Source organism: Colias croceus, chromosome 16, assembly GCF_905220415.1.
Source record: "Colias croceus chromosome 16, ilColCroc2.1".
NCBI lineage: Eukaryota > Metazoa > Arthropoda > Insecta > Lepidoptera > Pieridae > Colias > Colias croceus.
The window spans coordinates 3,714,229-3,738,544 of NC_059552.1; the positions used below are offsets into that span (position 1 = coordinate 3,714,229).

General features: G+C 30.8%; 2 protein-coding genes across 15 annotated transcripts in view; one reads left to right on the forward strand and one right to left on the reverse strand.

Annotated features, from left to right (window-relative positions):
- Positions 1 to 24,316, reverse strand: part of LOC123698557 (small conductance calcium-activated potassium channel protein) — a 205,350-nt gene that overhangs the window by 167,452 nt on the left and 13,582 nt on the right. The gene's annotated exons all lie outside the window — the stretch shown is intronic.
- LOC123698556 lies at positions 18,741 to 23,015 on the forward strand. Of its 2 annotated transcripts, none has more exons than XM_045645221.1 (3): positions 18,741 to 20,557; positions 21,080 to 21,247; positions 21,572 to 23,015. In XM_045645221.1, the coding sequence occupies exons 1-3, from the start codon at positions 19,174 to 19,176 to the stop codon at positions 22,972 to 22,974; spliced, it is 2,955 nt and encodes a 984-aa protein (XP_045501177.1). In that variant the 5' UTR covers positions 18,741 to 19,173; the 3' UTR covers positions 22,975 to 23,015. The 2 variants fall into 2 exon arrangements, with proteins under 2 accessions (XP_045501177.1, XP_045501178.1); XM_045645222.1 differs by having other exon boundaries at positions 21,080 to 21,178.

The window sequence follows — 24,316 nt, forward strand, 5'->3', positions numbered from 1 at the left end:
AGTTCTCAACTCAAAACAATAAGATTAAAAAACAACTGACATTAAAATCGATTATTATGTGCTTGTCATTAAAGCTGTTACTGCAATATTAAAAAACGATACTAACACAGTTGACAGATATATACTACGTACATAACTAATTTGTACGTATAGTAAAAATGCCAATGAAATATAAAACGAGGTGTTAATATTAACAAGGTCTATCGATCGCGGCCCATTAAACCCTGTTTACATAAATCAAGCTCATTCATTGGTGTGGAAAGTTGTACAATCAAGTAAGTAAATTGAACAATCGGGCTGATTTCCTTCGACATAAAAAAACCATTTACTGGTATTGTACATTATAGATAGTTTTAAAAGAGAAATGTTATTATATTATATTAAAAGGTGTAGATAGCTTACTAATACAACATTCAATCTTCAAAAACGGCACCCTAAATGCGACAGACGATAAGAGATCAAACTAAGATGGCATGATTGAATGCATGCACACAATACAGTTACCAGTAGGTACTTAATTCTTTATAAGACAATACTATCTCATTCACGCATTATTAAAATTTTTGATTTTTTAATAATGCGTCATTCCTTAAATGATGTTGATTTGAGTACTAAAATAATTGGACTATTGGATACGTTGTAGATTCACCTGCATTTGAGGGAATATACTAAAGAAAACTTTTATAATAAAATAATTTTTATTTTGACTATTTATACAGCTATTTGCTACGTTATTCTTAAACTGTGAGATGGAATCCAAAATCATGTTTATACGCATGAATTCGCAAGTGAATGTTCGTCCAAAATAAAGTAATTTAAACCAGATGACGGTAAACAGAGCCCGTTGCTCTGTTATTACGAGTGTATACTCTTACAAAGTATCCTATTTATATTTCCATTTCACTTATTCCTGAAAGCCAAAGATTTCGATTTTTATGAACTTACAGCGATGTCAATTCCAAGATTCGTAGAAATGTGTACAAATATCAAATATCGTGTGACTCTTTATTTCTATTACATACCTACAGGTTTCCGTTTTCATTATTGATTACATTTTATTGGAAAGTCGTTCTTACTCAGAATAATCTAAGGTGGTAAATTTTTTTATGACAAGTAAAGGTGAAAAAAACCTATATACAAACCATAGTTGCAATATTCTTATTCTCTATTCCATAAATAAAATAAACTATTCCATTCGATATCAATCTACGATTTTGTATTCTGTGCTTTGGAATATATTATAGCATGTTAATTTTATTAACTGAAAGAACAGTATACCAAATCATATATTATACAATTATTGTAGTTGGTATATTAAGTATATTTTTCTTCTATATTTATCACTGAAAATGTCGAACACACAGAATAATCATTTTCGTTACAAAGGGCGGGCTGAAAAAAACAAATGTTCTTCTTGTTTTCTTTCAGGAGTCTTATTATTATTCATTCTCTTTTATTGTTCCAAAGTTGCCTTACAAACACCTTAAGTCTTACAAAAATTTGAATATTAGAAAACTTTCCATACATCATATAGAGTAGACTAATATGTTTATGGATGGCTTTTTAAGAATTCGTTCTTAATAAAAATACAAGAGTTTATACTTACTTTAATAATTGAACTGTATAAGTACTTTAATTGAACTGTATTATAATAATAATAATCATAAGATTATTATTTTGTAACAAAGGTTAATTTAAATATGCGTTCAGTTTTAGATGGAAATTATTAGTATATCATAGCATGAAATAATCTAAATTATGTATTATATTATTAGGAAATCATTTTCCAATTATCATTTTATTAAGGGCGTGGTGAACTTCAGGCAATGCTATAAAAATTTACATTTTTGTAAGAGACCGCGATAAAAGAAGTCAGGTCATACGACTAGTGTTGCAATTCACAATTAAAGGAACTAAAATGGCTCCAAATAACGCTAATGTGTAATGTAAATCAGGTGAAAATTTAAGGAAGTACTTATTTGTTTAGTTTAGTGAACGTTTGCTTCAAGAATACGTAATGCCGTGAATAATGTAACAGTGAAACCTCTGAAAGCAATTACACGTTATTTATATACTAATGTATAACATGTCTAGATAGTTTTATTACTGTTTCTGTATTTATTGAAATTGTTCTAAATTATTCTTTGTTGTAAATGGCGTAAGATAGTTTATTAGTTTTGATTTTATTTGTATGTATTCAAGTAAGAATATAACACTGGTTAATATTGAAAAATTAATTATACATGAGAAATATTCATTGGGTACAATAATTATAATACTCTAGAACCCTAGTTAGTGGTCTTCAGTTATTTCGAATTTAATTGTATAACGAAGAATTTGTTCTTTAGTTATATTTTAAATGGATACACATACTACTATGTAATATAAAACATAACCTCAAAAAAGTTAAAGCTTACGTAATAAATTCCTTACATTGAACTAAAATTTATTTCCATTCTTTTGTATACAGTTCCGCTAAACTTTGATAGGCCCGACCTTTACAAAAGGTATTCATTTGACCTTCAATTCCTTTAGTGGGCGAAAGCCATGTTTTAGGTTACTGTAATAACACACACAACTTTGAAATAAATGGTCCTACGAACGTATAAAAAGGAATTCGAACTACGACCTATACGTATGTTGTAATTTTTATATTACTTATTAAAGAATATCTATAAAAATAGAATATATTCATCAATTTTAAATAGTCTTTACTATATCGCATTTGCTTATTTAAGTAAAGAGGAGAACTACTACTATTATACTACTACGATTACATAACCAATAAAATTGAATACATATTATACTTTATGTATTTTAAATGGAGGTCTAATTATCTTATGACCACAATAAACATAAGAACGTGCCTGGCAGTGATGACATAGAGCAGTAAGGCCGCCATTTGTAGTTACAATTTTTTAAGAATTTCTTTGCTATTTCATAACGTCTTTGTACAATAAAAAAACTATTGCGTAGTTTTATGAAACTACTGAAAAATAGATTTTCATTCACGCAAAAGCTGCTGAACCGAATTTCATGAGATTTGGCACACATATAGAGGACAGCTTGGATTAATACCTACATAGGTAATTTTTCATCCCGAAAATGTGCGGGTCTTCCTTTGATTACGCGGGTGAAGCTGCGAGCGAAAAGCTAGTTACTTATAAACATAAAATCATTTAATATACCTACTTCAATTGAATGTTGTTTCCTAGCGGATGCTGGCACGGTTATCAAAGCAAAGAGCAGCCAGTATGAGTGCAAAGAATAGTGTAAACATAAGTGCACTCTATTCCATCATTCGTCGAGTCAAATTGGATTAGATATAAGCAACTCTCAGCTTTATTTTAAGGTTCATACGGTTTTAGTTTGTATCAAAGTCTTAATCAAATTAAAAATGTATCTGTATTATGATCAAGCAATATATTGAGGTAGGTTGATTCTTCTTCAAAACATAAAGTTCGACACTTTGATATATACCTAAGAACTGTTTCGTTCTAATCATGTTCTAATACTGTGTGCACTAATGTAATAATAATGAACGATTTTTAAATTTACATAGCATAATAAAATTATTTTATACACAGACGCGGATTTTGAAATCAGTTGTTTTATATTAAATCGTAACAAAGAAATTAATGTCAACTCAACAACATGTTATAACAGAAACACAATGTTGATTGCCAGGAGATACATTTTGTAATTTATACATACAATATTAAAATAACGTTCCTCAACAATAAAGTAAAATATAACAAAACCTCTTAAATATGTGACAGGGCTAAAAGGCCACATAAAATGACAAAATTCCTGTTATTACGCGATGTCACAAGAAATTAATATACTGGGAAATGGGTTGGAAAACATCAGCAAAGTTATTAGCTCTACGGGGCTTCATTTAGAAAGAAAGATGTAGCTAGAATTTTATTGTTATTTCAATAGTATTTGTAAGTGATAAATAACTTCTTAAACAGTTAAAGTTTTAAGTTTCTACGCAGGGGATTTTCACGTGCTGTTACTATGGTATACAGGGTTAGTTGTAAAACACCGGCAACATCGCAGGACAAGATAGCTAACATCATAAGCAACAACTTTTGTTCTACGACTTTTGATAATTTGTTAGATTTTATTTTCATACAAAAATAAATATTCATTTAATTTTCCGTTTGAATATTAAAAACTCTACGCCTCCCAAAAATTACGTAAACAAGAAGCGAACGAGAGGGGGAAGGGAACGTCGCATCGTCCATCCGATAATTAATAGAACATAGCCAAATGAACATAGACAAATATTAGGAGAGTACAATAAAAGTTTAAAAAATCATTTAAAAATAATTAATTGCGTTATGCCAAAAGTCGTAGAACAATTAATGTTGTTACTTATGATGTTAGCTATCTTGTCCTGCGAGGTTGCAGGTGTTTTACAAGTAACCCTGTGTAGTGGATAGTTTTATTTAGTTCATAAATCATAAAAATAGCTAGAGTTTTAATTTTAGGAAAAAACAAAACTACAGAGTAGTCACGAAAATTGCGTGTAGAAAGTTAAACAATTACAATTATATTTGTTCAATAGAAATATAGAACCAACTGTTTATTTTCATGTGTTTTTTTCCTATTGGTTTAGTTCTCTTGTTTTTTTAGAATTTATTTAGTCATAATTTTGTTGTTGTCTTTTATTTTATTATGTGATGTCCTTTTTTTATTTCTATTGTGTACATAATCTACCTTAATTTTTTTTTTCCATAACATTGGTTGCTCGGGTTGCTTGGAAGAAATTGCTTGAAGCAATAAAGCCGCCCTTTGCATCAAATGTCCTGTCTGTGTGTGTGAAATTTGTATTTGTTTTGTATGCAATAAAGATTATAAATAAATAGATAAACCAAATGAAAACATTTTTTTTTGTTTCAGTGGGAGTACCTATAGAATGGTCGTGTCCACTGTTGTAAAAGGAAAATCACTTGTTATATATTTTAATCATAACAAATTTTTTATCAATTAGTATTTTGATATCAAAAAAAAAATATAGGTACACAATATTTCTGGGCTTTTTTTTTTCTTTACTTTCGTTCTGTGGAGACAAATAATAAATTTTAAGACAAAGAAAATATTCAAGAGTAGTTAAGTAAAATTATATCACAATTTGGATTTATTCAATTTATATACGAGTTTTAATCAAAAGTTGGGACCCATTTGATTAGCATGAAGGCTTTAAATGCGAGTTTTCCGTATGAAAAACGTTACACAAACTGAGGGTTGTAATTTGGAAGGATTTAATTTCACGGTAAAGCCATACATATCACTTGCAAGCACATTTCATTTTATGCTAGTATAACCCTGCTAAAAAGAGTTGTAGCAATTTTGCATTAAAAGTTGCATATAACCGGGAAAAATGAAGAGGTAATTAAATTATTTGAAATTGCACTATGTGTGTTTGCGTAATGGCATTTTCTTGTACTTTTCCCACGACACAGAATATTTATTTATTATATATTATATTATAATGTTTATTTATATAGTTACTGTAACTAAAATAGCCTTGGATATTTACGTTTTATGCAGGCATGCTTCTATGAAAATTTAACGAAATTGGAAGAATCCTGAAGGGCCTCGGAGTATTGTTTTTTTAGACCACTCAGTATAGGAAGCATAGAAGTAAAAACAAGTTAAGTTTTATACCTACCAGATTGACATATAATTTAACCTTAGAACAAGTAATTGTTGATGTGCTATTTTAAATCTTATTTAACGCGTTTTACACAGTATTATGTAAATAAGTCAATCGAAGAATCATTGTTATCTTTACTGGTTATGTTTTATGTTGTTTTTATTGTTTTTTATTGTTCTTTTTGAACAATAAAGAAAACGATGTGAATCAAACCACCTACGTAACTAAAGCACAGACCCTTCACTCCTTTAAAAGTCAATTGAAGAACTACTACCTTCGCTCGATCACTGACAAATCATTAAAATAAATCTAAATTTAAGCTTTCCTTCTGTATAATTTTAATCTTATTGTAATATTAATGTATCAACTTATGTGTCCTTCATTATGTATAATACTTGTCTATGTTTACTCTTTCTTCTTTCCTTGTCTTACTCTACTCTTTAATTCTTGCTCACTATATCTATACATACATAGAGTTGCTTGGAAGAAATCGCTCACGAGCGATAAAGCCGCTCTTTGTACATCTATATTATAAGCTATCTTATCTATGTAACAAAATTTACTACTGTGTATGTACAATAAAGAGTATTTCATTCATTCATTCATTCTACGTATAAAATTCGTAATCGATACAACGAAAATTAATAATGATAAAAATAACTCATTAGTTCAGGCATTTCCAATATCCGTGTCCAAATTACTGTTGTATTATTGTAAGCCATGGTAAGCGTGTCATTATTGAGTTGACAATTCATAAAGTTCAACTTGTAGGGAACTAGGGCATCAGAAAATAAGCGTGGTTTAATGAACTTTTATTCCAGTTACGTTATATTACTTATAGTACAAGGTAACTACTAAAATACTACATTTATGTCACTTTCGCAAAAGAACGTTGACTAAAAGGATCGTAACAAAAAGGTTTTAGCATCAGCTAGGACTAAAAGAAAATTCAGATACTCATTCAGCTACAGATCTAATATACCATTTAAATAAAGACGATAAATTATTAAACATGGCCTCGTCCATGAGATTAGCTTGTACAGCACAATTATAGCCAAGCATAATTAGGATCCATCTTCACTTATTGTATGTAAGTTCACCTCAATTTCAGAGCGTATTTACACAATAAAATATTTTTTTTTATCAAAGGGATACATGTTATATTGGAGCAATTTATTCTAAATTTACTTGAATAATATCGTACATCCTTCATTAATTAACGTAGAAGGATCTGGAACCTTCGTACATGTGAAAATGAATTTCCGTTCAATCGGAAATTTTATTTTTAACACAGTTACTGACCTCTTTATCTTTTAAAAAGAGATTTCAAAGTCCTCTTTGACCAATTCAAACTTTTACCCAAGGGTTTGGATAACACGATGTCAGAGATAACCTTATCACGTCATTTACATACAGTTACAAAGCCCTTGAAATGCTTTGAAAGGATCTGAGGGCGCGATCGTAGTTTACATAGAATATAATTCTTCTTCTCTCTTTTAACAAAACCTACATCGCGTTCAAATTGTCAAAATAAACCAAATTTAAATGAGATCATAATATGGGAAGCACCAGCTTTAAAAAAAATTATATATAAGTATCCAAAAGTTATATAAAGGCGAATTGAGATATTTTGAGTAGTACCGCGGTGAGGTAGATACCAGTTATTTGCAATGATTCAGGTTTGAGCTATCCTTTTTTTGATAGTTTCATAGGGGTTTTTTTTTATATTATTTGCTTTGATTTGTCTTTGAACTTTTCAGTGTTTTATATGACAAGTTATATTCTAGTTATGTTTGTTTTATTTCACTATTCATCTAATACTCGTAAAGAATTCGTAATGAATTGAAATGACTGTGAGTGAATAGTAGCTATGATCTATTAAAATGACAACCTAATTTTAAAAATATCTGATGTTTAAATTAATTTGAAGCTTAGAATATTCTGCATTTATATTTTAGAATACATCGTCGAATGAATGTCGAGAGCCATTGCAAAAAAAATAATTATAATATTCGTTTTAAATTTAATGTAACAAGTATTACTACTGCTTTTAATTAACGACACATTTAAATCAAAATTGTTTAATCTGCACGAACAAAGATAATATTGGATTCATTAAATTTGCGGTGAGCTCCAATTATCGGATATCTAGAGATTCATGAATTCATGACTATCAGGAGTTCATCAAGATCGATTGCTGACTATACTGACTTAATATATTATGTGGTGTATTTCCTTATAAAATTAATGAACCACCCAAATAACCCAACTAACGCGATATTAATAGCCTAAATAAACTAGAAATTTAAATTTACTTATAGTTTTTCTGACTGTCTGGTAGACATGTATCCAAAAACATGAATATCTACAAATTTTGATTTCGGAAAAAACAATCTTAATTAATAAAATATGAAAACGCAATACGCCCTTAGTAATGATGTTCATCAATAACATAACAATATTAAATTGTATTAATCCAATATTATTTCGCTTTAAGCAATAGTTATTAACGTGTGATAAATCGGGTATAACGATTGTATTTAATTTAATATCATGTTTTATGGCCATTACAAAACTTTTAGGTCCGATGTAGGTACTAAATTTACAAACTACCCTAATTTACCCTTTTCATTTCCGTATAATATGCAACATTTATTTGTTACTAGTGGTCCGCCCCGGCTTCGCCCGTGGTACATATTTCGCAATAAAAGTTAGCCTTTGTCCTTTCTCGGGTATCAAAATATCTCCGTACCAAATTTCATGCAAATTGGTTCAGTAGTTTAGGCGTGATTGAGTAACAGACAGACAGACAGAGTTACATTCGCATTTATAATATTAGTATGGATAATTTACGAGTATAGTTCTAGATATTATTTTTAGCTAAACTTTAATAATTAAAGTCTAGATGAACATTTTTGTTTTTCATTTGCAAATTGAATTATAAAATCTATTTTAATAGGTAGATATTATATTTCATAATCCTCCATACTCCTCCTACTATTTTTTCAGCAATTTTCTATATAATACTAACAAACAAAAAGACCCAGTAAAACTAAATATAAAGACAAACATCTGTCATTATTCTTATATGTAACTAGCGGTCCGCCCCGGCTTCGCCTGTGGTACATATTCACGTTTTCTCTACAGAAGAACCATCCTCGTACTTCAAGGAATATAATAAAAAAAGAATTAAAGAAATCGGTTCAGCTGTTCTAAAGTTATGCGCTTACCAACACATTTTGCGATTCATTTTTATATTATAGATAGAAAAATTACATATAAGAGCAATTGTCTTGAAATATTCCCAGCTGTTCGTAATCATAGTAAATAAATAACCGCTAACCTTTACAGTTTACCTTGTATTGATCGACACAAAACCAACAGTGTAACAAAGCCTTATATTAATGAAACCTTGATACGTCATTATTACTTAATGCCGCAATTAAAAACTCGTCGGCTACATTCATTACGAGGCTTAGAAATAAAAAATATTACAAATTAAACCTTTGGCCCGTTTGCGTAAATTACGCTTTTATCTCGTAAATATAATGTACATTTTTGTGTTTCATCAAATAGGATTACGTTTTGGGTAATTTGTTACATTTAAAATGGCAGGCATACTTATGTTCGAGTAATAAAAAGAACTTTATCGATTGTACAATTGTAACCTTTAAATATTGCAATATTTACGAACATTAATTCAAGAAACTTGACACACGTCTTAAGTAAAGTTACCATGCTTGGATAAAACATATCCGTCCAATAAAGTATTACACGATAATATTAAAATGTCACGTAAACTGTCAAATACGGGCAATTAGAATACGTTTTTAAAATGGTAGTTTTATACATTGTTCGACGAATAAGTTTTATCCAAGCATTGAAAAATCGGCCCTTAATGATATTCAAGACATAGAATAATAGTTATACCCCAAAAAGAAATCCCGAAGAAGACACAGTAAATTTAAAATGTCAGACATAACAAGACCGAGCCGATTTGTCTTATTCTAACCGCTGCCATTAATCTTATTTCACTTGTAAATGGCCTAAATGGATGCTGTGTTCACTTCATTTTCATCACCATATTGGAAAACTTTCTAAACTAGATTTAAACAAAGAATACGAACAAAAATTTGGTAAATCTACTTATTATCACGGGTATGTAGCAAGATGAGGTCACATTTTTTTAATCTCTTCTAATAACATTAATTTTGTGACTCGAAATAAAAACAATTTACATCCGGATTGTTCCTCTGGTTACTTTATAATCGCAAAGCCTTACGCAAAATCAAAGGCTTCAGCTAGGTTTTGGATTTGAACGTGAAATTCTGAAAATATGTTCTTAACGTAAACAGCAACGTAAAGTACGAACGTCGAACACTATTCACAAATACAAATACAAAATAAGCAATAAAACTTCCAACTAGACACAACTTTGACAATATCACAAACATTCCTTGAAAATAGTTTAAATTGAAATCAAAATACTTTTTCACGGAGCCGATAAAGTTATCACTACATATTATAAAACAAAGTTGCTTTCTCTGTCCCTATGTCCCTTTGTATGCTTAAATCTTTAAAATTACGCAACGTATTTTGATGCGGTTTTTTTTAATAGATAGAGTAATTCAAGAGAAAGGTTTTAGTATATTTGTTACATTTAAAATGTTTTAGACAAAGCTTGTTTTATTTATAAGGTTTTAGACAAAGCGGGCGAAGCCGCGGACAGTAAGCTTATAAACGATGGACGGTAAATATTTATAAAAAAGTTACCCTATTTTTATTTACCTTAGTTTTCTTGGTCACGGCATCACGATTGAACGGGTGGACCGATTTCGATAATTCTTTTATTATTGAAGTATGAGGATGGTTCTTAGGTAGAGAAAACGTAAATTTATACCACGAGCGAAGCCGAGGCGGACCGCTAGGTTGTACATAAATTTCAAAGCAGTGTCAGTCAATTCGTTAAAGAGCTTCAAGTCTGATTGGAGGGCTGTCTTAAATCACTAGCTGTTAAGAAAATTGGATACAACATTTAACAGGTCATTGAACTTTTGTGAATCGATTAATCATGAATAAAATTTATGGTTTAATCAAGTGTAAGTATATTAATTGCAAAAATGGCGGCACTAGTAACCTCTAGTAACCTTGAGGTGAAAATCCATACTAATATTATAAATGCAAAAGTAACTCTGTCTGTCTGTTACTCAATCACTCCTTAACAACTGAATCAATTTGCATGAAATTTGGTATAGAGATATTTTGATACCCAAGAAAGGACATAGGATAGGTTTTATCCCGGAAATCCCCCGGGAACGGGAACTAAGCGAGTTTTTCTTTGACTGCGCGGGCGATGGCGCGGGTGGAAAGCTAGTAAAACATAATCTTGATATTGAAATATCGAATAATATTAATATGTAATAATTATTTATAAGAGTTACAGAACCTGACCGGGTTTATATTAGAGGTTATAAATATTATTCCATGCATATCATACGTAAAACTCTTGCATATTTTTATCTTATTATATTTTACATTAATATCTACTATTTTTCTCGATTATTCGCCTCTTCAATCTTTCAATCATTCTTTACTTTTAGGGCACTTACGCACTAGCGGTTAACCGCGGGGGCGGCTCTGCGCGGTTAGCCGCTTTCCCATTTTAATATGCAACCGCTTTTACGATTAGTGCGTACAATCATATGCGGTTGCATATTAAAATGGGAAAGCGGCTAACCGCGCGGTTAGCCGCCCCCGCGGTTAACCGCTAGTGCGTAAGGGCACTTAATAATAAAATATACAGTATATTAATTAATATCTGTAAAATAATATCATACAATAAATATAAAAATCAATAACACAAATTTAATAAGTACTTCTTCCAATAAAACTCTCATATCGTTATACGATATCCGAATAGATTTTATTACCCTTTTAACTTAGCACTTAACCCGTCGTGAAAACTTTACCACGCTGAATATAAAAGGCTATGTGTAGAACCTTTAAAAACGACGTGGACGTCATAATTTTAAAATTATTATTTGTGACCCTATAATTCCTTGTTTTCTCACTTTCATGGCGGTTTAATTTCCTTGTTAGGTATGCAAACTCACAATTTTAAACTAATATTAAGTATTCATGTTACAGGTAATATTAGCTTAATATATCGTGGAGTCATAACCATAAAATGATATTGTTAAATTAAATATTAGAAAATAATATAAACCATAATTGACCATATCATATCCTTTTAGTAAAATCTTCATTTAATACATATTATTATAATGTATTTGTAGTTATTGTTTTCAGAATATTGTTTTTTCAATTAACTTAGCACTTAGAAACTCTTTCTGTTCACGTGTGATAGAGGCAAATTATGTGAATCATCTCTAACAGAACGGCAAAATATTTTTATGCGATCATAAAATTCCCACTCATTTAATTTAGGAAACCAATTTTTAGATGAACCATGATCTGTTTTTAGCTCGTTAAACACCCACAACGTCTAGTTTAGTGGCTAACGGCTGAATATATATAAGAAACCGCAATTATATAAAAAAAGACGTGTGGCACTCGGGGACTGCCGCGGTAAAGATATTGCATAGCATGCCTTCAAGTCACACGTGCGTGAGGTTTTTTCGTTACGGAATTTCTCGATTCGGTCCCCGCGCTCAAGGCCCGCGATAGAAGCTATGCAATAGCTTAATATCACTGATTTAATACGTGATACAAATCGGTTACACCAGAGACTATTGCAATATTATTCTATTTATTATTGATTATAATCTAATACAACAATGTAGTCAAAATCAATCAATTTCACAACCTAAAGTAAAATAACTGTATTTCAAATGCAAGGATAATTTAATACCATTATTAATGATTAAACTACTGCTGTCTCTATTAATATACAAATATCATCTCTCGTAAACATTTATAGCAGCTAAACACGCATATTTTCCATTAATGTGGGGCTTGATCCAATTTACAATGAGTCCATAATATAAAGTACACACGTGAAGAAATGTGATAGAATCGTGGATTGAAAATCAAATATACCTTATGTAACCTGTCGTGTCAATTGACAGTTTCACACGATTATTTGATCAATAATATACACAACTGAATTATTAAACAGACCTTTAGAATATGAATCGCTCATTCTGTCTTTACCAAGGCTAAGCCAGTGTAGGTAGTAATTGTCTGTGTGTTCATTCAGATTTTAATAAGGGTCCGATTTTTATCAAAAACCATAACGCAAAAATTTGATGGAAGTACACATTATAATTATACACATGTATTGGACTTTATAAACATACGTAATATAAGGTATACAATAATATAAGGTATAGTAAAACAATAACTTTGTTGTAATGTACTTCTTTGATCTCAAGAAATAAAGTTCATAAATGTCATGAGCCTAATTTCCAGTCATAAATTTATTACGTAACATTTTGAGTGAAAATTAGAGACTGTCTATTTATTCTGAACTTCCAAAAGGACCAATTCTCGTCCATAAAATATGGGCTATTTGGGAATAGTTAATGTCATTCCCAGGGTTAAATGAGGTGCCATTATTTGTAAGGTGAGGCAAAACGGTAATTTCCAAAACGTGTTTCACTATTTGCAGCGCTTTTATGAACATCTATTTTCATTATTTGAAAGATTATTATGATTGTTTTGTAACGATTATGTACAGCTACTGGCTGACCTGATAGACGGTCTACGAGACGACAACTTTTATACTCAGGGCTATGATCTGTACTATAATCATTACAAACATTGATCAAGCCATTTGAAAGTTTGGTTACAAACGATTTGACACAAGAAGTTTCAATTTTGTGATAAAAAATTATAATATTATTATCATCACTATACGAATTTCGTGTTGAAATGTTATTTATCGCTCCGCTCCTGTTGGTCTTAGCGAGATGATATAATATAGCCTATAGCCTTGTTCGATAAATGGGCTATCTAACACCGAAAGAATTTTTTAAATCGAACCAGTAGTTCCCGAGATTAGCGCGTTCAAACAAACAAACTCTTCAGCTTTATAATATTAAAAATAGTATAAATAAATATTTTTGATGGAATATTTAAAACGCTTCCAGCTGGCTACGCTAGTCTGCATCGTTATATCGCACGATAAAAATATATATCGTATCAATATTTATTTTTATAGCTTCTATGAATACCATGTAACACGGGCGAACGCAGCGTGTTATCTTCGTCTATTTTATGAGCAAAATGCAATATTAATTATTATTGATAGTAAACAGCATGCCCGTTATTATACTTGATATTTGTTTTTAGTTATACTATACAATATCTGATGATCTGCCTAACAAACTAATACGACATGCTCAATGCTCATATGAATTTTAATTCAATAAGTAAATTATTAACGCAACAAAATTAATTGAAGTGAAACTTCTTTATCGGGGTTGGAAAAAAATTTAGTGTAAAATTTTTTCGTTACGCGTGACATTTTTCGTTACGCACCATCTTTTTCTTATCCCTGCCAAGCGTGATTCGACGTATTTCTGTAAAGTTGCTATAGTAAATTATTTTTTTAAAAATTGGGTCATAAAGAAGTTTCACTTCTTACGTGTGTACACTAGTACACGAACACATTTTTTTATTGTATTTTCTAACAATGACACTAAAAAAAAGTAAATTCTTTTCAACCCTATCATATTATGTAAAATTCTCAACCAAGCCAAATAAACATGACCTCTGTGTTACAGTACGACACCAACAACAATAATTTCATTTCCTAATAACAATACGATAGAGTCATCCTATGGAATTACTCGTATAATTTCTATATAACTAAAGAACATAGGTTACTTTCAAACTTATACTATGTAGTTCTAATTTTTAAAACCACACCGTTCCGTAGTATTGGCAGATTAAAACCATATAACATTAGATGAAATGGACAGATTCGCCAACTTTATCGTTCATACAAGCGTAAAGCAACAAATGTTAGTACTACAACTCATAATACATTGTAGAGAACATAAAGATACATTGAACGAATAATAAAACAGGAATAAATACCAATATGAAAGCATGCGAATAAATATTCGATCAATTCTATCTCCGTTCACACTTGGGAAGATCCATACAATGAATGTTCAATCCAAGCTTCTGTGTATTGAATACTAACTGCTCCGCGCGGTTTCACCTCCGTGGCTCCACTCCTGTTGCCCGTAGCGTAGTGAAATATAGCCTATAACCTTCCTCGATAAATGGGCTATCTAACACCGAAAGAATTTTTCAAATCGGACCAGTAGTTCCCGAGATTAGTGCGTTCAAACAAACAAACAAACAAACTCTTCAGCTTTATAATATTAGTATAGATTATCGCATTTTCATTAGTGAAATCATGTAGGATATTAGGAATTAAATAAATACTTGTTTGTTGAATTAATTTTTTAGCTTGACTTTAATGGCAATTTAACAAATAAGTACATGTTTTTTTTTTCGTAAATCGTGAATCTTTTAACATTATTTTAATTAACAATATTAAATAGGTAGGTATACCTTAAATACTCTACATTTAAGGTATACCTATATAGTTAAATGTTTACTTGATATAAAATTTACGGTCTATTAATTCCAAGTATTTTAAACATAATATTTCAAGTGATAGTATTAAAAAACAATTAGAACAAATTATCAAATAAAATATTTACGAAATTCTTTAAAGTATTTTCAATGTTATTATAGACCAGTAATATTAATGAATTTTAATATGAAATGTTTAACTTTAATGTACCTATACTTGATAGGAATTAAGGCTAAGAAGCATTCTCTTAATGAATATCTCTACAGATAAGCCTCTCGTTCAATGGTAGAGCACGAACTATAGATTAACTCGTACTTAACTCTTACACCTATAAATAAACGAGTTCACTATTTTCCACTCTTAGAAACTAAATATAAAGAAAATATTTGTTTCCTTCCTATATTTGTGACTTACTAAGTGGATTTAAAAGCACAATCGTGTCGCAAGCAGAAGTAGTCAATAAATAATCTCTATAATATTATTTTGACTGACCGGTTGCCTTGGTTGGCAGTTGCCCTGCCTTCCAAGCCAGAGGTCGTAGGTTCGATTCCCATCCGGGGCAAATATTTGTGTGATGAACATAGATGTTTGCTGTGTGTCTGGGTTTTAATTATCTATATATGTATTTAAAATTATATATTATGTATGTTTATCAGCCATATGGTTTCCATAACACAAGCGAAAGCTTATTATGGAATCAGATCGTGCCGTGTGTGAAAAATGTCCTGGAATATATTTTATTACAAAAAGTCGATCACCCAAATGAAATACTTGTAAGGTTAACGAACTCCAGTTTGAGTATATTATCTACCTATTGATAGGCGCTTGGTGGTACTACAGGTATTGTATTCTCTGCTACAGACAAGCGCCAGCGTGTCAAGGGTACTTAAAAATTCGTTCCCTCTTGTTTTAATACAATAACCGTTAGTTACACGTAAAAAAATACATATAGACGAACATAGAACCTTGTCTTTTTCGTTTTTGAAGTCTATTAAAAACTGATTCTATGATTAACCGTAAAACATCCCATAAATCGTCCAATTATACTATAAGTATTAAGTATTATTTGTATGAAATTGTGTCTCGTTATTATCATACTCCTTTGAAAATTTACCACAAGTGATTAGCTTTACTCGTGCAGAGTTAGAATAGACGAGTTATCTTGTAAATGATGGAATAACGTAGTTTTAATTTGTTTTGTTCAATATAGTACAAAGTTAGACTGCATAGTTGCTACTTTGTAAGTCATTACAATGTTCTCAACAGAGATAAGTGTGTGAAATTGTATAGATATGGAGCAAAGAGGATATTGCAATAAAATTAAAAATATTTTACATTCACTTTTTGAATAAACTTTTATCAGTAAAATAAAATAAAATAAATGTATAAGAATGTAATACTAACCATAAACAGTTGATTACTTATTATTTTAAATAGATCAAAAAATACTCTTCTTAATAATTGTAAAAATGATTTAACAACTTTTACCCTGTTATTCCAAAGTTACATATTATTGCTTTTACTCATTCTAATCGAATGGGGCGAGCGTCTTTCGTATTATAATATTATATTGTATTGTAAACGATACAATTTTCATGCAAAATGGTTCGTCTCGGACACTTAATATCGGGTCAGAGACAAAGGTCTACGATATGTACGTAAATCGATCATCACTTATCGACCTACGCTTTTACACTTATGCCATTTGTATTATTACGATGTATTTTTAGGATAAAAGTTCAATATTCTAATATTGACAAACAAACAATTTAAACGTTTGTTGCGTATGGAAAAAAGGTAATTACAAAATATATAAAATTAAATTACAAAATGCCTGAATAAAAAGAAAAGAAAGAAGAAAGATTGACGGATGAACATTGAACAGCTATTTGCTTGTTCCTTGTTCAATTCCCTAACAAAGGCTGGAGAATTGTTACTCTTTTACTTTTGTATGAACTTTATCAAGGGTTTTTTCTACTTCATTTATATACCACATGCAACGATAAACTGTTACATATTGACTGAGTTATCGACTGAAACCGAGCCCTTATGTGGTCAGTCGACGTATGTAATGAGAAATGACTAATAGGATTAGCCCGGGTTCGCTTAACTTGAGTGGACTTCGTTGTTAATGTTAATTTAACATATTGCCCGCTTACCTTGAACCTATTATTATGGCAATAATTCATAGTACGTGGTACATAAATAGAATTACAATTAAAGAGCAATGAAATGAATTCTCCGTTAGGAGTCGTAACTAACATTGAATTGCGCCATTTCACCGGTGTGTTTATTGTTTTCGTTTCGATTATTACGATTCATTTTCCCGTAATATTTTGAACAGTTTATATAGTGTGTTTTCAATTATGATAATGATCAAAATATTTTAAAGATACGCTAGAAAGTTTAATTCCACTAAAAACCATCAACCACAAGAATCGTAGCATGGGCGACGTGCTACGAAAAATGAGAAATTATAGTTAATTTTAATGACGTTATAAAACTACTTATATATTAGTAGCCCACCATTGTTTGTTGTAGAGTGTTTGCATTTTCATACTCCTGAATCCCTATTATATCAAAGTTTTATCAAATGTACTACATAAAGATGTATGAGAAAAAATTGCATAATACTTTTTTGTAAAAATAATAGAAAAACACGTGTAAGAACCATTTGTTCTGTAGCTAGTTTCTAGTAGCTACTTCCCATTCATAATAAAGAGCTTCGTCTAGATAATCTATTTGTTGTCTAGGCTTCAAGATAAGCCCTGAATGTGCTTGTTATAATTATGTTAAACGTTTAGCGTTCTAAAAGAAAATTGCTTTTAGCGATAAGATCGAGCCGATATTAAACGTTTTTATCAGTGCAACTTGAAACCTGATTAATAATAGGTACATCAAACTGGCTGTGCCCCGCGGTTTTACTTGGATTGCTTCCTATTGGTCGAATCGTGATAATTTATAATTTTTAGCCTATAGACGTCCTCGATAAATGGACTATTTAACAGCGAAATATTTTTCAATGTACCCCGTTGTTCGTGAGGTTAGCGCGTTCATACAAACAAACACAAACTCTTCAGCTTTATACCTTAATATAGATACAATAGAGGCCTTGAAACTCCGTTATTATTATTTAATTAGTCTCAAGGATGTTTAGAAAATATATGGGTCGAATTCATTGAGAATACCGACATTTTAGGAAATTTAACCTTATAGCTTGGGTTTTTTTGTAAATGTAAATGTGAAGGCTAAATAAACATTATTAATTCACACATTTGGAGTAGGTATATTATGATGACTATTAAACTATAAATGTTAATAATTTGTGGTTAAAAGTTTTTTTTTTTTCGTTACCTTAATATTATAGTGTGTAATAAATGGTCTACAACTCTATATTATATGCAAAAAGAAATTAATATCTAGTATTACACAAAAACAATGGTATAATATGGTGCCAAAATTAAATTGAAAATGCACTGTATGTTTTGAATTATATGTGGGAATAGGATAAAATATTAAGATGTATTTCATGATTACTAGTTTTATTTTTAGTCTGTGTTTTTCTATTATTTAATCTGTGGACATGTTATCTGTAGACTGTAGATTTTTGGTTGTCTATGACTTGACTTTGACGTTTTTTTGGTACGATGTAATGGAGGGTTGTTGAAATGTATTTTTGATATGTAACCGGTGTCTGGGAAATAAATCGATTGGGCGAATTTGGCTTTTCATTTACACCATCCCCACATAATTTGGGGGCTCGTCCGGGATACGGGATGGTGGAATAAAGAAAAAACAGACGAAGACTATGATGCCGGTGATTTAACCTGATTAAGAATTTACGAATTACGAACGAAGACTAAGATTTAAAGAAGCTTATGATTATACGATTACGACTTGAAGACTATAAAACTTTTTATTTACATTATTCAACATGCCGCCGAAACGAGTAAAAGATGATGATGATTGTGGTGAACCATCGCCGCGTATTTCCTTCAATGACTTAGAGAAATCAATGACGCCATTTTCGGGTGATGATGCCTATGGCATCGAAACATTCGTAAAAGATTTTGAAGATATTTCCTCTTTAATGCAATGGGGCGAAATAGAAAAACTCATATTTTCGAAGCGGCTTCTCGCGGGAACCGCCAAGCTATTTTTACGTTCACTAAGTGGGACCACCACGTGGGATACACTTAAGTCTGAGCTCCGTGAGGAATTTGGTAAGAAGTTGAACAGTGCAACTGTTCACAAGAGACTTTCAACTCGCCGGATGAAGATGAATGAGACTCATCAGCAATATTTTTTACATATGAAGGAACTTGCAGTACTTGGGAATGTTGAAGATGAAGCCCTGATGGAATATGTCATCGACGGTATTAAAGACAGTGAGTCCAACAAAAATATTTTATATGGCGCTTGTAACATTAAAGAATTCAGAAAGAAATTAGACATTTATTCAGAAATTAAGAAAAAATCATATTCACCTAATAAGATTCAAAGTAATTCAGTATCAAAGTCCATTGGCATGAAAATTCAAAAAACACTACGAGTAAAGAGATGTTTCAATTGTGGAGATTTAGATCATGAGTCGCCTAATTGTACTAAAGGCATTAAATGTTTTAAATGCAACTTGTTTGGCCATAAATCAACTGAATGTTCTAAAAGTATAAAAAAGAGTTTGGAAATTATGTCAACTAAAAATAATATTGATGTGAGACCTTTCAAGAAGCTGAAAATAAATAATATTGATGTAGAAGCCCTGATTGATACCGGAAGCGATGCTAATTTAATAATTATGTCTTATTTTAGGAAGATTCAAGGTGAAAAATTGTTATCTTATAGTTCAGGAACAACAGAAACTTTAACTGGAATAGCTGAAAAGGAAATTTATACAAAAGGATCTTTCACAGCAAAAATTGAAATTGATGATTGTTATTTTGAAACTTTATTTTATGTTGTTGATGATGGCGCTATCCCTGTCAACATTATATTAGGAAATCCTGTACTGAAAGAAGTAGAAATCAATTTTAAATCTGGAACTATCACTGCAACAAGAATATTACACCTTACAATGCTAGAGAATGAAAATGAAGATATCACAAATATTGAAAACAAAGAATATAAGAATAAAATACAGAATATTATAAAAGAATATAACCCCAAAAGATGTACTAAAGCATCAAATGTAAAACTTAAAATATTATTAACCGATGATGTACCAGTTTATCAGAATCCACGACGATTGTCACCTTTGGAGCTTAACATTGTTGACAAACAGATTAAAGAATGGCTTGATGAAGGAATAATAAAAACAAGTAAGTCTGATTATGCTAGTCCAATTGTGCTTGCAAAAAAGAAGAATGGAAACTATAGATTGTGTGTTGATTACAGGAAATTGAATAAGAAGATTATTAAAGAAAGATATCCACTACCACTCATTGAAGATCAATTAGACAGATTAACTTACGCAAAAATGTTTACCTCGCTTGATTTAAAAAATGGATTTTTACATGTGAATGTTCATATTAATAGTCAGAAGTATACATCATTTGTAACACCACGAGGTCAATATGAATTCATTAAGATGCCTTTTGGCTTATGCACTGCTCCTTCTGTTTTTCAGAGATTTATTAATGATATTTTTCAGGATCTTATTATGGATGGTATTGTTCTATCATATCTTGACGATCTCATTTTACCGTTTCAATCTGCAGAGGAAGGATTTGTTAATTTACAAAAAGTATTTGACAGAGCTGAAGAGTATGGTTTATTATTTAATTGGGATAAATGTTATTTTATGCAAAAAAGTATTAATTACTTGGGTTATATTGTTTCAGAAGGTGAAATTAAACCTTCAGTGGAGAAAATTGCCGCTGTAGAACATTTTCAGACTCCTCACAATATAAAGTCACTTCAAAGTTTCCTCGGACTAACAGGTTATTTTAGAAAGTTTATAAAGGATTATTCTTTAATAGCAAAACCTCTGACTGATTTACTAAAGAAAGGTACTGTTTTTAATTTTAACTTAGACTGTGAAAAAGCATTTCAGAAATTAAAGTTTATTTTATGTCAATCTCCAGTTTTGAAGATTTATGATCCAAATTTAGAAACAGAACTACACACAGATGCAAGTGCTGAAGGATATGGTGCTGTATTATTGCAAAGGAGTTTAACAGATAATAAGATGCATCCCGTTTACTACATGAGCAAGAAGACATCCGCTACTGAAAAAAAGTATCACAGTTATTATTTAGAAATATTAGCTATTGTTGAAGCTGTTAAAAAGTTTAGAGTATACTTGCTAGGTATTAAATTTAAAATTGTTACAGACTGCTCCGCCTTGACTATGACATTGCAGAAAAAAGACTTACCTCCGAGAGTAGCTCGCTGGGCGCTCTTACTTGAAGAATATGACTACACGATTGAACATCGGCCTGCAGCAAGGATGAAACATGCAGATGCTCTCAGCCGACAGCCTATAAAGAATATAATTGTACTTACCGATACCGCAGCACGCCTGCGAAGAGCTCAAGATGATGATCTGCAAATAAAACTAATAAAGAAAGTATTAGAAAAGGAATCTTATGATGACTATGTTTTAGAGAATGGAATGTTATGGAAGATTAAGGATGGAAATAAATTAATGGTTGTACCTAAGAAAATGCAAAATGAAATTATAAGAAAACATCATGAAAACGGACATTTTGGTTGTGTTAAAACTGAGGAATTAATAAATAGAAATTATTATATAGAGAATTTAAAGGAAAAGATTAAAACAAACATTGATAATTGCGTGGAATGTATACTTAATTCAAATAAAAGAGGAAAGAAGGAGGGATTTCTACATGTAATAGATAAAGGAGATTTACCATTGTCTACTTACCATATTGATCATTTAGGACCGTTGACATCCACCAATAAAAATTATAAATACATTCTTACCGTTGTAGATGGATTCACAAAGTTTACATGGATTTATCCGACAAAGACACTATCCACCAATGAAGTAATAGATAAATTAAATATTCAACAACAGACGTTTGGCTCGCCGCAACGAATCATAAGCGATCGCAACACTTCATTTACATCCAACATGTTTAAAGAATACTGCGAAGAAGAAGGAATTATGCATCATACAATCACAACTGGTCAACCGAGAGGAAATGGTCAAGTTGAGAGAATACATAGAATTATTATTGAAGTTTTAAGCAAATTATCATCAGACGATCCTACAAAATGGTATAAACATATCAGTAAATTGCAAAGATGTTTGAATAACACATATCAGAGAAGTATAAAGATGTCACCTTTCCAACTTTTAACAGGAATCAAAATGAATGATAAAGATGATGATATTTACAATAAAATACAAGAAGAGTTTCAGCAACATTTTTACAACGACCGTGAAGAACTAAGAAGGATGGCGAAAGCAAATATTCAGAATATACAGGATGAAAACATTAAAAATTATAATAAAAGGAGAAAGAAGTCAAACAATTACGAAGTAGGTGATTTAGTAGCGATTAAAAGGACACAATTTGTACAAGGTTATAAACTTTATCCAAAATACCTCGGCCCGTATGAAGTTATTGAGAAGAAGAGAAATGAACGATATAATTTAAGGAAGATAGGTCAGGGTGAAGGCCCTCTGAGAACCTCAAGCTCAGCTGACATGATGAAGCCATGGGTAGCGACTGTTGACTCATCTGGGACAGATGATTCTGCAGGATGACCGTGTGGGAATAGGATAAAATATTAAGATGTATTTCATGATTACTAGTTTTATTTTTAGTCTGTGTTTTTCTATTATTTAATCTGTGGACATGTTATCTGTAGACTGTAGATTTTTGGTTGTCTATGACTTGACTTTGTGTTTTTTGGTACGATGTAATGGAGGGTTGTTGAAATGTATTTTTGATATGTAACCGGTGTCTGGGAAATAAATCGATTGGGCGAATTTGGCTTTTCATTTACACCATCCCCACATATATATATCACAAAAATATGTTACTGTAGTTGTTGCTTTTAAACACCAACTAATAATTCCTAAGTCCACAAGCTCATCAAAAATCGATGCATATAAAGTGAAAATACTTGCATGACTTGGCATGTATCGGTTTATTGATGAATCCAAGTCTATCAGGAATATTTAATATTTGAGGTGAAAAACAGAGCATATAAAATGCATGATGTAATTTTGAAGGAAAATTGAATCGGAGATAGTCCATTTGCAGTCTCCGTTGCTTGTTGTTACTAGTTTTTTTTTTAAAGCCTTGACAAATAGACAATTTGGAAATTATTTTCAAGGCATTGGAAATGGTTTCATTTCTAAAAGATAGTTTAAGATTATAACGGTCATTTATGAAAACAAGGTAATTTAAAACGACAAACTATAAAATTATTTTTACATTTAAATTTATAGGATAAATTTACATTTTATAGGATAAATTATAATGAGCCTTCTAACCAGTAAAATATTTTTTATCACCTGCTTTATTATTTGCATTATTGCATAAACGTAGACAAATATTTACAACCTTAAATATTATAAATCGAATGATAGCATTATTCCAAGAAATAACAACAGTAATTTCTATATGTACAAACTTTGTTTAAATAAAGGGTAAGTTCAAAGATTAGATCTTAAACTTAGTGTTTCAAAAGTAATACACATAAGTTTAGTAACAAAGGATCCGATAGTCTCAGGAGAACACGACAAAGAGACAGTGCTCTGATCGAAGTTGGATAGAAACTTAGTTTTTTACACATGCATGAAATATATGATAGTTTAAATTATCACTATAGTATGTTGCGTTTGATTTTAGGCGACTTTTGACGATTTCAGACTAGTCTCCCCGTGACCACGCTCGCTGTAAAGTGTACAACAGTGTGTATCTGGTTAAATAATAAAATGAATAAATCTCTTTTAAAATTCGTTCAAGTTTCAAAATCAATCACCATAAAGTTCGTTGAAGTAGTATTTCTTACGCTGACCGCTTACCATCAGGCGTCGCGTCTGCTCTGTTGCCTCCTCTCTCATAAAAAAAAATCTAAATTAATCATCATATTATGGC

Bases quoted from the DNA above. Each gene is read 5' to 3' on its own strand.
- LOC123698556 (XM_045645221.1), top strand. From the start codon at position 19,174: ATGCCGCCGAAACGAGTAAAAGATGATGATGATTGTGGTGAACCATCG. The intron at 20,558-21,079 runs GTAAGTCTGATT...ATATTGTTTCAG, and splicing joins TGAAGGAATAATAAAAACAA to AAGGTGAAATTAAACCTTCA. The intron at 21,248-21,571 runs GTACTGTTTTTA...AAATTGTTACAG, and splicing joins GACTGATTTACTAAAGAAAG to ACTGCTCCGCCTTGACTATG.